At 32.5% G+C, this 15,798-nt stretch overlaps 3 protein-coding genes and 1 long non-coding RNA gene across 4 annotated transcripts; 1 reads left to right on the top strand and 3 right to left on the bottom strand.

Moving 5' to 3' along the window:
- Nucleotides 1-53: 53 nt before the first annotated feature.
- LOC141525390 (uncharacterized) lies at nt 54-8,673 on the bottom strand. Its single transcript, XM_074239875.1, has 5 exons — nt 7,668-8,673; nt 1,408-1,681; nt 1,244-1,349; nt 334-534; nt 54-248 (listed from the first exon to the last, which is right to left on the bottom strand). The coding sequence occupies exons 1-5, from the start codon at nt 8,532-8,534 to the stop codon at nt 209-211; spliced, it is 1,488 nt and encodes a 495-aa protein (XP_074095976.1). The 5' UTR covers nt 8,535-8,673; the 3' UTR covers nt 54-208.
- LOC141525396 (uncharacterized) lies at nt 8,579-12,612 on the top strand. Its single transcript, XR_012478846.1, has 3 exons — nt 8,579-8,707; nt 11,838-12,000; nt 12,517-12,612. It is a non-coding gene; the product is annotated as an uncharacterized LOC141525396 (long non-coding RNA).
- A 5-nt stretch (nt 12,613-12,617) lies between these two features.
- Nucleotides 12,618-13,974, bottom strand: LOC141525392 (serine--tRNA synthetase-like protein Slimp). Its single transcript, XM_074239879.1, has one exon. The coding sequence runs from the start codon at nt 13,972-13,974 to the stop codon at nt 12,649-12,651; it is 1,326 nt and encodes a 441-aa protein (XP_074095980.1). The 3' UTR covers nt 12,618-12,648.
- On the bottom strand, nt 13,974-15,717 carry LOC141525395 (zinc finger protein 593 homolog). Its single transcript, XM_074239882.1, has 3 exons — nt 15,532-15,717; nt 15,363-15,463; nt 13,974-14,193 (listed from the first exon to the last, which is right to left on the bottom strand). Exons 1-3 carry the CDS (start codon nt 15,616-15,618, stop codon nt 13,974-13,976), a joined length of 408 nt encoding a protein of 135 aa, XP_074095983.1. The 5' UTR covers nt 15,619-15,717.
- Nucleotides 15,718-15,798: the final 81 nt, after the last annotated feature.

The following is a 15,798-nucleotide window of genomic DNA, read 5'->3' on the forward strand; positions in this document are numbered from 1 at the left end:
GATTAATTTCACAGCTCGTTTGTTGGATATAATATTATCAATGTTTGAAAAAAAAAATTTTTTTTTTTTTTTTTTTTTTTTTTTTTTTTTAAACAGTATAAATAATTTCATTAAAATTTTTATTTCACATTATTAACATCGACAAACATTTATAACAATAAAAGGAATGGAAATGAACTTTGTAAACACACAGTTGACTAGATTTTATTTACGAGCTATTAGAATTTCTCCTTCGGCGGCCAAAGTATCTGAAATCCAAGATTTATTGTTATTGATGACAGGTATTGGGTGTCAATCTATATATTTAATGGAGAGAGGAGAATATATATTTACCTTGTCATATTTTTCAGGTACTTTCGTAGTAATTGGTTGAGACAACGCCGAAAGGTGATACCACACATGGCGTATAGTAAAAAATTAATACTAAAATTAGTGTAGTACAGAAGCATAAAAAATTGCTGCAGACACCACAGTAATACTGGCTGGTCTTGGCCGGCGAGGGTGAAAAAAAAAACACATAGACGGATCGCGTAACTGAAATTAATGAGGTAAACATTAATTAAAATTTATTTTTTTTTTCTAATCACTTTTTCTTAATTAACTTTTAATTTTATCTTCATTTTTTACTCTATAAAAAATTTGCGCTTCAAGAACTACCTAATTAGAATTATTAAAAAAAAAAAAAAATATTTTTATTTCTGTTAAAAAACAGTATTAAAAATTTGAATTTTTAAAAATTCGCGCGCGCCATTTTAAAAACCGACGCCATCTTATCGACCGAGAGCCGGCAACTTGTTTTTTTGGCTTTTAAAGGTTCAAATTAAAAATTACCCGCACTTACCCTAGTTGAAATAAATCGAATTAATATTTAAAGGGATGAGTGGATAATTTAATACAAAAGTAAATTATCGATCGCTTTTAATTAAACGGAATAATTGGATGGTTAATAAGCGCGATGTGTTGATTAATAAATTTTTTAATTAATACTTTAAATATAAAAAATTAAATTTTTAAATTCAATAAAATGTGGAAGAAAATTTTGTTAAAAAAAAAATTATTATTAAATAATCAATCGGAAAATAAAATATCAAGCGACGTTAATAAAATTAAATCTTAATTTTGCAGATTAATTAGGAGGGTCACAAATAGGATTATCCGCCCTTGAAATTACGCAGTCAGCCGAAACTCCAACGACCTCGGGGACAAATAGCTTAATTAAAAGTACAAAGAAAGAGTAAATTACCTCGGTAAATTGAGTAAAACAAATACAGTACTAATTAATAACAGCATTTTTGTAATACTCTGTTGGTTTCTGGTGGTAGCTAAATTTTTCGAGGATGATCTAATATCTGTAATGAAAATGAATTAATTAACCATTGAAAGTTAATTGTTATTGCATTAACTTACGGATACATTTAGCTGGAGTAAATTCGGGGAGCTGATAAGCGTTACGCATCATAGAAGTTGAAGCAACGGGTGGTGTTTGAGTCACCGTTAAGTTTGGTAATGTTGGAAGTTGAGTAAGCTGCCCTCCTGAACCGGCGGGAGCGCCCCCTCCTGCCCCCGTTGATCCGATACCTGATGAATGGTGGGATTGATTGTTTTTTGATGAATGAAACGATTGCTGTGACGGCGCTCTTCTCGTTCCAAGAACTATACCGCTGTGACTGCTACTCCTGCTCTATTAATCAATTTATAAATATATTTCAAGTGAGTAACGAGTAAGTAAATAAATAAATAAAAACATATATTTATTTTAGGATTAATATCTTTATTTAATTTTTAATCCACATCTGTGTAAACTTTTATTATTATTTTTAGGCTTATTACCTAAGAAATTTTGCGGGAATTGTATGTATATATAGATAAAATGGGTTATATTTGTCAAGAGGTAAATTATTCCACGCACAATGAACTTTCAAGGTTGGTTTTAATTATTTTTGATTTTTAGATTTTAATTAAAAATATTTTGGTAATTCTGTGCGAGGAATTTAATTAAATCTTCATTATTTATAAACAGATCAATAAAAAAGCCTGATTAATAAGCTTTTAGATGAAGCTTAGAGGAATTTACTGTAAATTAGATTTTAATTTAATAATTTTAAATTGTGGGCAATGTTGGGTTTATTGATTTACTGATCGAAAAATTCCGTATGAGTTTATATTGGAAATCCACGTAGAAATTCCTATAGTGAATTTATGTAAAGGGAATAAACATAGACCTTGTAAGAACGTGACTTAGGCCAGTGAGGAGCGTTGAAGAATGCCAACCATGAGGTACCGGGTTCGAGTCCATCAGACGCGAGCATTTTTTTCATTAGATAAAATTACAAATTCCCTTTTTCACAATTTATTTCAATTAATAATTAATTAATAGCAATTACTTGATAATTATTTTTAATTTTTTAAATACATTTTTTTTCGCCTGATTAATATGGGAATCTATGTAGGATCCTACTCTGGATTCCTATATAGGAAAGCATATGGGAATCTATCCGAAAACGGGATGTCGGAATCTATCTGAGAATCCAGGCTGGTTTCCCATATGAATTCTTTTTATAGGGCTGCGGTTTTGTTAATGCCGCAGATTCAGTATTTATACGATATAAATGTATGTTTATATCGTACTTGAGTTATTTTAGCCAGATTTTGTGGAATTATTAGTGAAAAAATAACGAAATAAATTCAGAATATTTACGGCAATACAATAGCAAAATTACGGACTATTACGGAATATTAACAGCATTCAGTAAATGTACCGCATATTTACTGTATACTTATTTACTAATCTTTGAACTTTAAAAATCCTACAATCCCTACGCTTTATTTCCAATAATTCTTAGGAATGTATCCGAAAACGCCATGTGGGAATCCCGGGTGATTTCCCATATGGATTTTTTCTTCAAGGTATCTCTTATTTTAAAAATTAAATTTACATAAATTTACATATTCCGGGAAACTGAAGAGAGAAAACGTAGATAAACCTGCATCATCGGGTATAGTATCCCGGAATCTGATAAGAGTACTGGTGCTGAAAGGCAAAACGATGACAAGGCAAAAGTCGAAGTTCATACAGTTGTTGCCTGAAAATTGCGGAATCAAGACTGAAGAGGTCAAGATTAATAGAATTGTCAAAGTAGTGGATAGAAAAATTCATCCAGTAAAAATTGAACTTCCTTCGAGGGAGTCAGTTAGAATGGTTTTGAGAGGAAAACTGAAAGAAAAATCGATTAAGTTTAAGTATGATTTAACGATTACGCAAAGGGACAAACTAAAGAAACTACGTAACGAATTGAAAAGGATAGAAGAGGACGGGGAAAAGGATTTAATAATTAGATATAAATTTGGGGAGCCTTTTATTGATAGGAATCGAAATTTTCGACGGGTCCAACGAGACCCAGAGGAGAATTAGATAACATTACTATTGTTTACCAAAATGTCCGTGGTCTACGCACTAAATTGAATCAATTTTATACATTATTAGCGTCAATTGCAGCAGACATTATCTGTATAACGGAATCCTGGCTTAATAGTAGCGTTGCAGATGGTGGAAGTGGTGGATAATACATATTGTATATTTAGGAAAGACCGGGAGAGCACGCTGAACCAGAAACAACGAGGGGGTGGAGTGTTGATTGCTATAAAAAAGAGACTGCAGGTAGATCCAATAAAAGTTCTTCATCAAGATATTGAGCAAATGTTTGTCAAAGTTAAGCTAAAGTATGAAGATCTAATAATAAGTAACGTATATATACCACCAAACAGTGATATTAGTTTATATGAGAAGCACGCTCAGGACTCAGGTTAATATATCCAATAAATATCCGGGATGCAAGTTTATGTTAATTGGGGACTATAACCTCCCAGATACAAAATGGAGCACCAAAGCAGAGGTGGATGAATTTTTCGGCAACTCTATGGAACCGAGTATTATTCTAGAAGAATTTTTCTTACTCGGGTTTACCCAAATTAACAAGATACTTAACTGTGATAATAAAATTCTTGATCTTTGCTTTACGAATTGTGACCTATCGCTAAAAAAAGTGTTACCAATGGTCCCGGAAGACAAATACCATCCCACGATTGGCACTAAAATCATAACGCACAAAGATATTATTATTATGAGGATGAGAGAGTACTGGGATTTTAGGAGAGGTGACTACGGTGCTCTTAACAATTTCTTACTCCAAGTGAATTGGATTTCTATGTACGAGCTAAAAGATATAGATGACATTTTATCTCATATTTTTATGATGTCATTCAGGAAGGGGTCAGTGCATATATCTCACGTGTAATAAAAAAGGATAGTAATTATCCCTGTTGGTTCAATAAGCACCTGATAAACAAAATAAAGGCCAAGAGAGCGGCACATAGCAGATACAAGAAAACTGGGCATCATCGGGACTACGAAATCTTCTGTGACCTGAGAAAAAAGTATAAGCAGATATGCATTAAATGTTATAATGATCTTATAAAGGGAGCTGAAAGTAGGGATTCATGATAAACCAACCCACTTTTGGGATTTTATAAGGATGAAAAAAGGTTCAGATCAAGGAATTCCATTTAATATGGAGTGGAACGGCCGGAAGGCGGAGGGGGTTGAAAACGTCGGTGATCTGTTAGCTGATTTTTTTGTCAGTATTTATGAGAACAGTGGACACCTATCTCAGGATGAGAAAGACAATCTACAAAAGAGATTGGTGGATGGCAACACCAACTTATGCGGAATTGAAATCACCTTTGATGAATTGCTGAAAGGGACTAATGTCGCTTGACCAGTCTAAGGGACCTAGTTCTGATGGGTTATCCTATTTCTTTCTCAGGTAGCCTATAGCTATACAATTGGCTAGCATCCTATCTTATAGGGGAAGAAGACTTTTCGGGTGAAAATTGGTGACTTGATATCAAAGGATTTTGGAGTAACAACAGGGGTTCCCCGCAAGGATCACATCTTGGACCTTTACTGTTCGATATATTTGTTAATGATATTGGTACGGAAATAACATCTGAGTATTCTCTGTATGCTGATGACTCAAAGATCTATAGAGGCATCAGGAACAATGACGACATAAATGCTTTGCAAGAGGACATCAATAAATTATCAAAATGGTGTGTGAACTCAACAAGCTAAAATTAAACGTGAAAAAGTGTGCAATAATGAAATATGGAAGGGCTTCGGTGATTAATCAGCATCAATACTCCATTGGCAATAATATTTTACCTCAGGTTAACGAGATTAAAGATCTGGGAATTTTTATGGACAATATGCTTACATTTGAGGTGCATCTGAAAAACATAATGGCCAGAGCTAGCCGTGCACTTGGTAGCATACTGAGGTCAAGTAAAGACTTCGAGGATGATAAAACACTAGTTTTATTATTTAACACTCTGGTGAGACCCCGATCTTGGAGTATGGGTGCGTAATTTGGGACCCGATCTACATTTATCAGAGTAAGAAGTTGGAATTGATACAAAGAAAATTTGTAAATCATGTTATATATCGAAATAGTAGAGGAAGAATGTCTTCATGAACTGTCGTCAGGCATATTAATATATTGGAAATTCTTATCTGGCTGATAGAAGAAAATACCTGACGTTCTGTTCTGGAGCCAGTATTCTTAACGGATATTTGGATGCTCCTGACCTACTGAAGCGACTCAATTTGGTTATTCCAAATAAGAGTCTACGCAACAACAGGGTGTTCGACGTGCCATCAGTTAAATCACGTTACTCTACACGTACTCCGACTTATAGAATATCAAAGATAATGAATGAACTTGCTGCAGATGTGGATCTATTTGGTGCAACCATGGGAAGGATAAAAAGAGAGGCTAAATTACGGGCTATTCTAAAATGATATTTTTGGTGACAATAGTAACTATTGTGAAATATTCTTCTAGTTGTCTTTTTCTTTTTCTTAAATTTCTTCTTTTTTAATTTAAATTTATGTAAGTGGAATCTGAATTCTTTTATGTGGATATTTAGTTCTTTATATCACTTTACACTTTTATATGTAAATACTCTGTATAATTGCCGAGTGGCGTTTTTCATATATAAATAAATAAATAAAACTCATTAAATTTTTTACCAGTAACTAAAAACATTACTCTCTCTATGAGAAATTTTTCCCTCGAAATTTTGTAGAAATTCCTTATAAATTCTCTTTTTATTCCAGTAAAATTCTATTTTTTAAAATACTCTCTTTGAAAGGAATTCTAAAAAATTACGAATGTTTGATAAAATAAAATTCCACAGTCCACTAGAATATTTTTATTTTCTTTTATTATCTCTCGGGTCATATTTATTTTCACCTATATTTTTATATCTACAATTTCGCTTAGTTATTTTTTTTTTTTTATTCCTGTAAAATACGTTATAAAATCGAAGTAAATATAGATTTTTAATCCCGAAGAGGTTTAATTTTGCATGAGTAAAAATTTTCAACTCACTTCACAGAAGATTAAAAATTACGTCAACAATAAAAAGTAAAATTAAAAAAAAATATATATATTTTAATTATAAATAATATTTTTTTCGTCTTATTGTGTGTTTAAAAATATAAAAAAGCTCTCTGTGCTTTTTCTATCTCTCTTGTCACGTCAAATCATGTCAGAATAATTTCAGATAAATATTTAAGAGGTAAAATACCGTCGGAATTATTTTTTTTTTCTTTTTTTCGATAGATCTAATAATAGATGCGTCGGTAATAATTTAAATTAGAAAAAAATATTTATTATTTAATTTTTTAAATATTTTTTAAGCTTTAGAAAATTTTTGTGATTTTTTTCAGGTGGAAAACTTTTGATATCATTTTTTAACGCACTGTAATGCTCGAAAGCTTTGAAAAGCAAGAAACTACTAATATTTGTTTACAAACATCAGAAAGTTGGAAAAAGTTTTTTATTTAATTAATTATTTTGAAATAAAAATAAATTTTTTTTTTTTTTTTTTTTTTTTTTTTTTTTTTTAGAAATAAGTAGAATTTTATTCTACTTATTTTAAAGAAAATGATAAATTTTTTTTTAATTTTTAGCAATTTTTTTAATGAAAAATAGTTAATATTAAATTTTTGTAAATTTATGGGAAAAAATGATTATAACTCCTAAAATATTGATTTTAGGAGAAATTTATAAGAATAAAAAATTGTAGCTTAGGAAATTTCATAAAAAAAAATGTTGCTATTATATAGGTCTATCTTTAATATTTTAGGAGATTTAGGAACTTTAAAAGTAATCAGGAAGTTGAAAAAATTTCAAAAAAGGTTTAGGGATTTTAAAAGTGGCTATAACTCCTAAAATATTGATTTTAGGAAAAAATTATAAGAACATAAAATTGTAGCTTAGGAAATTTCCTATAAAAAATGTTACTATTATATAGGTCTATCTTCAATATTTTAAGAGATATAGGAACTTTAATTGTATTTTCAATATGAAAAATGAAAAATTATTTTTAGGAACTTTAAAAGTGGCTGTAACTCCTAAAATATTGAGTTTAGGAAAAAATTATAAGAATGCAACATTGTAGATTAGGAAATTTCCGATAAAAAACACTCCCTAAACGTAGCCTTATCTCCTATATTTTAGGAGTTACAGGCTTTTAAAAAATGAATCTAGTATTTTTAAACAATAACTCCTAAGATACTGATTTTCACCTCCTTGTAAACTTACAGGCACCTGGTTGAGATTAATATCACTGCGTTCCTTACTGGTGCACTGATTAGAAGTACTGGGGACACTAGTTTGCTTGAACCTCCTGCTAAACTTCAAGAAGTTCCTCATGATCATGGTATTCATGACAACAATAAGAATAAGAGGTAGAATCAAGCTAGCAACAGTGTCAGTGATATTAATGACCCTCATGACCTCGAGGTACTCTGGTTTAAGATCACAGACATCTTCAACGCCATCCCTGCTCTTGGTGACGCCAGCGGTGATGAAAGCGTAGGAATGACAGACGAGAGCAAGGACAGTGAGAATAAAGATGACCATCTTGGCCCTGGCGACGGTGCAGATGTAGGGGCGATGCAGGGGGTACTGAACGGCGATGAACCTCTCGACGGTGAAGGCAACGATCAGCCAGACACTCAAGGAGCTGCAGACCGCGCTGACGTAGACGAGGATCTCGCACCAGCCGTCTTCGTTGAAGACCTTCCAGTTTATCTTGAAGTTCAGCCAGACGACCATCAGGGTGACCAAGAAGCTGAAGTCTGTCGTCGCCAGGGCTGCTAGGTAGTAGCTGGAGCTCCGCATCTTCAGGTGGGTGTTCAGGAACACGATGCAGGACAGCAAGTTCCCCACTAACCCCAGGAAGATTATCGACGGGATGTAGTACTGGTGGAACAGCTCCAAAAGGAACAGCACCGGGTTGCAGATCGCTGACTCTTCATCGTAGTCCAGGTAATTGAAATTGTAACTTAAATTCGCGCTGAAGTTACTCTCGTCTGTGAAAGCAGCCGAGGATACGCTCAGGTTCTTGATCGAACGAGGAACGCGCGGGTTTACACACTTTAACTTCCTTCCGAAAGAATGATACATATTTTTGGGAATTTACGGCCCGGGGTCACGAGCTGCCATTGGTGCGGACGAGGCGGACGCGGAAATCAAACTGATCAACGCTCCCGCGGTTCATACTAGCGCGGAGATATTTTGAGCATGCGCCGGAGAATTATTATAGCTAGGGTCTTTTAAGGAATTTAGGAGCTGATAAGGTAAATGCTCTAATTATTGACACCTTATTAATAACAATTTTGATTTTTTAAGATATTTGAAAAAAAAAAGTTTTTTCAAAAATTTTTGAAAAAAAAATTGAAATTTTTTTTTTTTTTCAAATTTCTTGAAAAATTAATCTTTTTAATTGAAAAAATAAAGATTTTAAAGGAAAAAATTTTTTTTTTCATTAAAAAAATGAATAAAAATTGAAAAATTACTCATACTGATAATTTTTGCAAAAACAAAGAATTCAAAGCTTCGGAGCACTATGAAAAAAAAAAAATCCCAGCGCTTTGAATTTTTCAGGGATATTAGGGGATACTTGGAGGTTGAAAAATTACCAACGATATCCTTTGTTCATCCATTTTATCCAAAGTTATACCAAGTTATCCAAATATCCTTAATTATGCGAATTTTTGTCGTTTTTTCAGTTAAAGTTTTCAATTGAAAAAAAATTTTTTTAACAAAAGCTATTCACGGTATCTTATAGAGAATATCGTGTAGTTTTCAAAACCGTCCTTCGATTTCCTATACGATAATTATTTCCAGAGTTATTGATTGTCAAAGTGAAAAAGTACATTTTTGCTTTGACTGACGATAACTCCGCGGCAAATCATCGTACAGGCTTTTTGATTACGTCAAATTGAAGGGCATTAAATTAGGAAAAGATAATTTTAAATGTACTTCTGCTTGGATAGAACGTTTCCGACTTGGTCATAGCATAGTTAATGGAAAAATTAGTGGCCAAGCGGCTGATGTACCAACTGGGACCAGAGAAGAGTGGTTGTCAAAAAAGTCGCCTGTTTTTTTGTAAAAATTATAAACCAGGAAATTTTTTAAGAATGCCTTCGAGATTGGGATACTCAATTGTAAACTCAAAAAAGATAAATTCTTCTTGTGGTGGACAACTGTCCTATTTAAAATCTACAATTTATTAAGCTAATATTCTTACTGCCTAATGTGACTTTTTTCCTGCAACCTATGGACCAAGGAATTATAAAATCCCTCAAAATGCACTACAGAAAATTGCTAGTGATGCACTTACTACAAAACATTGAAAAAAAAAAAGAAAAAAATGATTTGACGATTCTGGATGCGATGTTTAATAAATAGTTGTAATGTATTTTTCAATGTAATAAGAACGTTTTTGATTATTAATAATAGATATTGGTCATAACGACCATCGGCTATAACGACCACAATTCATCGGTCCTTTCAATGTCGTTATAAGTGGTTTTCACTGTATTTTAAAAAAAGCGTGGGCTGCATGGTGTCAATAGGTATAAATATTTTATCGACAGATATGAGTAGGATTGTCATTAGGATAATATTATTTTTTTTTTACTGACTACTATACAATAATACAATTTTTTTTTCTTCAGAGTTATCAAGCCTAATTACCTGAATGCCATGGAAAAATTATTGAGAAAAATAAAAATTGAATTATGGGCAATAATTAAACTAGGGATGAAGACAAATAAATTAACTGGCCTTAGCATCTGAAATTAGTTCCGTAATATTGTCAAAGGTGTGGCTTTAAATGCAATCGTATATACTGTTTTTTTGCGTCTATATATTGTTATATATTCCTTGAAATAATATCGAGCTAGACGAATAATTTTTTAACCCAGCTAGTTTATTTTTTATTTTTAATATTTTATTTTTTATGCAGAAATATTCAGATGTTAACATTGATGTAATCAACAAACTCGGGTATGCTGAACTACTTAAAAGTCAATATAAACATTAATAAAACTCGGGAAGAATAAAATTAAGCATCTGCAATATTCTGTGCTTCGTGTGGCATTCATGTGAGAATATTTATCATACGATTACCTGAATAACAGTTTGTGTTTTCGAAATCTAGATAGCTGACGTATAATTTCACGCTGCAATATAATCTCAACGAGATATTGTAATTAGTTAGACACACGGAGCGCTCTATCAAAGCTATTGAATAGAACTATGAATTACCACCGCAGTAATTGTAAAAAAATTCGAAATTTTTGGGTGATTTTCAACGAGCTGTAACTCCGAGGGAAATGATCGTACAGAAAAAAAAAAAAAAAAAAAAAAGCAAATTGTAGCTCCAAGTGTCTGGTTTTTCAGATATGACCATGAAAATTTTTTATCATGTTCGGGTCTGGAGAAATCCTAAGAAAACTACAAAAAAAAAATTTTACAAATTTTTTCTCGTCTTATAAAAGGTCTACGGGCTTCAAAAAAATTTTTTTCCATTGTTTTGCTGATAAGCTTTTTTAAAAAATTTAATGCCCTTCAATTTGACGTAATCAAAAAGCCTGTACGATGATTTGCCGCGGAGTTATCGTCAGTCAAAGCAAAAATGTACTTTTTTAATTTGACAATCAATAACTCTGGAAATAATGATCGTATAGGAAATCGAAGGACGGTTTTAAAAACTACACAATATTCTCAATAAGATACCGTGAATAGCTTTTGTCAAAAAAATTTTTTTTCAATTGAAAACTTTAACTGAAAAAACGACAAAAATTCGCATAATTAAGGATATTTGGATAACTTGGTATAACTTTGGATAAAATGGATGAACAAAGGATATCGTCGGTAATTATTTAACCTCCAAGTGTCCCCTAAAATCCCTGAAAAATTCAAAGCGCTGGGATTTTTTTTTCATAGTGCTCCGAAGCTTTGAATTCTTTGTTTTTGCAAAAATCATCAGTATGAGTAATTTTTCAATTTTTATTCATTTTTTTCATGAAAAAAAAATTTTTTTCTTTAAAATCTTTATTTTTTCAATTAAAAAGATTAATTTTTCAAATATCTTGAAAAATTAATCTTGTGATCAATATCGTTGGTAATTTTTCAACCTCCAAGTGTTCTTCAATTGCTAATGAATTATCGCAACAGCTTTCATAAACTTTTAAAAAACTTATTTATTTTCTTACTCAGCGCCTCGAGCAAGTTCAGAAAATAACATTGATTAAAACATCCATTAATAAATTATCATCCTCTAGTTTTTAATGCAGTATTTACTCGAATTAAACAACTCCGGCGTTAACAGCTTGTTTACTTTATCATTTTAATTGAAGATCATTCACCGGAATCCTTTATTATTTATTTAATAAAATTGTATACCTTCATTTAATGTAGTAAACATTACGCTGGTTCTCAACGATTCTCACCTGCATTAATTTATATTCATCCGACCATAAAGCGCTGAACAAATAATCCTCTGGAAGCGCTAACTTGATTATTCAGTCAGGAAGTTTTTTTTTTTCCAAAAGCTTCTGTTCAGTGAATAAAAATCCAAAGGGTGAGTGTTTTTTATTTTATTTTTTTGTTTAACACGATAAAAAAATATTTATTTAAACACAGTCCATGTAACTATTTATCAAAAAATTACTTAAACTAATGCATAGTTCGAGTAACTACAAAAAAAAACGTTTAGTAATATTTTAATAATGATTTTAAGAGGTAAAATCTCAAATAAATTAATCATATGGTTGATAAAGGCTTGAAAAAACGAATTTTGAAAATTTTAGTTCTTAAAATTTTTGTAAGATGGCGTTGCGCACCGGAAAAGGTACTACGTCACTCTCCCGCCAAAATTCAAATTTTAAAAAACACTTTTTAGTTTAAAACTAACTTTAACAAGTTATTTGATGAATATTTGAGAGACTTTTTACTTTACAAGATAATTTTGTGAATAAAATTAGTTCTTAATAGTTTAAAATGTATTATTAAAATTACTTTTAATCAAGGAACTAAGTTACGTATTAGTATTGTTAATATTATTTGAAAAACAAAATTAAATCCTCTCTGTTCACAGAACTGGAAATAATCAACAGCACCATTGCGTCAGAACCCGATCAGCTCACCCAACTATCTTCTTAATCCTATCCTGGGGATATTAACAAGATCAAAACAATGTAATCGTTAACCAATATATTTATTTAATAACTTATAATACATCAACGATATTACGTTTGATTACAGAAGGTACAAAATCAACAGAATCCTCAATTAAACATCCTATTAACCTCGGAACGGACAAAACAGTGCCAGAAATAGCCGAGGGATAATCTCTGCCCGTGTTAGTTTGAAACGCAATGAGCAATCTCTTGCTGAAGTAATTTCCATGCGTCGCTAAGTGACCTACTTCGACATACTGCTGCCTGTGGCGAGACCACAGCTCAAAGGATACTTTCAAGGATTCCCAGGGCTTCAGCTCGTGAGCCGCTCGAAGTACAATGCGATAATGGATCCCCAGGTCGTCATAAACCCGAGTGAGGACATCAACAAGCCTGGAGAACTCGCTGGTGACCTCCAAGCCCTTGGAGAGCGTAAAGCAGTCCACAGTAGTCGACTGAGAGACTCCGAACAGTCCCGAGTCTGTATTACCGACCGTCGGTATGTATTGTCTGCCTACGGAGTGATAGCGCAGCGGCAAGCTCTTGGGATTGATCAGCTGCTTGGTGTGCATGCTGAGGAACGCGACCAGGCTGGAACCTCCAACTAAATGAAGCTTCCCCAGGACTTTATCGTCGTGGTTGCTGTGTTCCAGCAGGAATGACGCCCGGGGGTCAGTGTGGTCCGTTCCGGAAGCTTCAACGACAAAGTCCCGGGCAAAGTCAGTCCCGCTGACGCGAATAGTGTCCGAGAAATACCCAGTGGCCCACTTGGTGGCTGCCAGTTCCACCAGAGCTGCTTCGTTGGTCAAGTAGTAGTACATAGGTTCCAGGAACTCGAGCAGATGGCGCTCAGAACCCAGTTCCGTGTGGCACCGCGAAGTTCCAGCGGGCCTCCGGCCTTGAGTTCTAAGAACCACCGGTTCCATTGGAGTCTTCTCGTCCAGATCATTCGGTAAGTTCAGAATATTTACAATTACTGTTTCTTCCAGCTGCCAGAGCTGTTCTTTAATTATTCTCAAATCGTTCCGCAAAATGGCGCCCTGTGTTTTGAGTTCTTCGATGGAACCATTGGCTTTCTTGATCTGTTTTATCTTCTGAGTTAGTTCCTCGCGCTGAACTTCGATCAGATGGCGCTGGGTGTCTATACTTTTGTAAAACGCCCAGGAGTCTTTGATCGCGTGGACGTTTATTGAAATTTTCCGGCAGTGCAATTGATATGCGAGCTTTTCTACATCAGCAAAACGCTCGTCGAAGTCTAGAAGTGGAGAAAGGAACGAGTAATTCTCCGTTGCTTTGTTCCCGGGTATAAATAGCGCAGATGCGTGTCTGCAGGGGATGTTTTTAAGGACCGAGGTTGATATTCTACCCAGAGCCATTATATAACTTTCATTCTTTTGCTCTCGGTTTCTGTTCCCACGTTTTCTCGGGTTAAGGTCTTAATTTTTCGCTTTGCGGGGGACACCCAGTTACCGTGACCCGCAGCTCGTTCGGATTCCTCGATAGTGTAGGGCTCTGTTTCGAGGGCTTTTAGACGACGTTTGTGGACTTTGGATTTACGGTGCTTGTCACGTGCTTCCTCGTCGATGAAATGTCTTCTAATTGAGGAAAATTGGTAGATAGAAAAATCTTAAGCTTACACGGAAAAAACAAGATGACACTGGATATCATCCTAGATTATAGTAAGTAAAAAAAAAAAATTCAGATAGTAGCTAGTATAATCTAGATTACAATGAGTATAATCTAGATATCACTCAGTATAATCTGGATTATAATGAGTATAATCCAGATTATAATGAGTATAATCTGGGATGATATCCAGTGTCATCTTGTTTTTTCCGTTTAGGCATAAGGTAAAGTACTCAGTAATTTAATAGATTTCAAAAGTGAAATATCAAAAGATTTATAACATATTATTGATTAATATAAAAAATAATACTATGAATATTTAATATGTTCATTTAAAAATGAGAAATATTTGTATTTAATTTTTTAATTACATTTTTTATGAATGACAAAGCAAATTTTCAATTATAAATCAAAAAAACTCAATTTAAAACGTTCAATAATTTTTTGCTACACTAATTTTTAGCTATAAAATTTATTTAATTTGCAGTAATTAATACAAATGACAATGCTGATCACTAGTCTATAAACCTATTAGAGATTAGAGTAATGTTAAAATTATACGGCCCCAGCTTGTTCAAGTTCTGGGTCCCGGTTTTAAAATTTCGAGGTATAGTTAGACGCTAAAATTAAATATAAAAATTATAGTTTATGTCTTTGCAAAAAATATGTATTATTTAGAAAAGACTATTTCATTGGGTGGTACAATTTTTTTTACTTAAAATGATGTACCGTTTTTTTTTTTTTTTTTTTTTTTTTTTTTTTTTTTACTGACTGTTCGGTTTACGGTTTAGTACTTTTTTCATGAAAAAAATAGCATCTATCAGCAATTCTCGACGTATCAACTTTTAAGTTAACAAAAATCTAATTGTTTTGATTTATAATTGAAAAAACTTTCAGAAATCAATTACTGTATCATTGAATAATTATAACACGCGCATATTAGTTGTAATAAATATACGGATTTTGTATTCCAACAATTCAAAAAGTCTGTTCAAGTACTGGGTACGCTACCTTATAATTGATAAATATTAAAAATAATACTACTAATATTTAATAGGTAATTTTTTCAATAAAAAAAATTTTTTTAATTTTTAATTATCGGCTAATTTAATTTAAATTAAATTTGTAGGTTACTTACGCGCATTCAATACAATAAAACTGTCCAAATCCAGCTTGGTCTAAATCAATGTCTTGATTTAACAATTTCTGAGCATTTTCTTCTTGCCGATCGCTTTCAATCTAAAAATTAAACTAATTAATTAATAATTTATAATTAAAAATAACAAAAAAACATAAACACGTGTTACCTCATCGAGATCCTTGTTCTTGCGCTTGGTTTTTAATCCTTTTTTCATGCCATGACCTTGCACGGTTTTTTTTCTTTTGTAAGGCATTGATGATTATAAAATTATAAAAATAATTTTTATTTTTGATTTTTAATGTATTATAAGTCGGTTCAATTAAACTAACTAAACTATTAAAATAATTTCTTGCAATACTTACGTATTGATTTATAGGTTTGGCCCTCTGGTGGAGGAAATTGGAATTTAAAAAACCCGCCAAAAATTTAAAAA

This window comes from Cotesia typhae, unplaced genomic scaffold, assembly GCF_013202065.1.
Source record: "Cotesia typhae breed Kobodo isofemale line unplaced genomic scaffold, CoteBio_Ctyphae contig_26, whole genome shotgun sequence".
Taxonomy (NCBI): domain Eukaryota; kingdom Metazoa; phylum Arthropoda; class Insecta; order Hymenoptera; family Braconidae; genus Cotesia; species Cotesia typhae.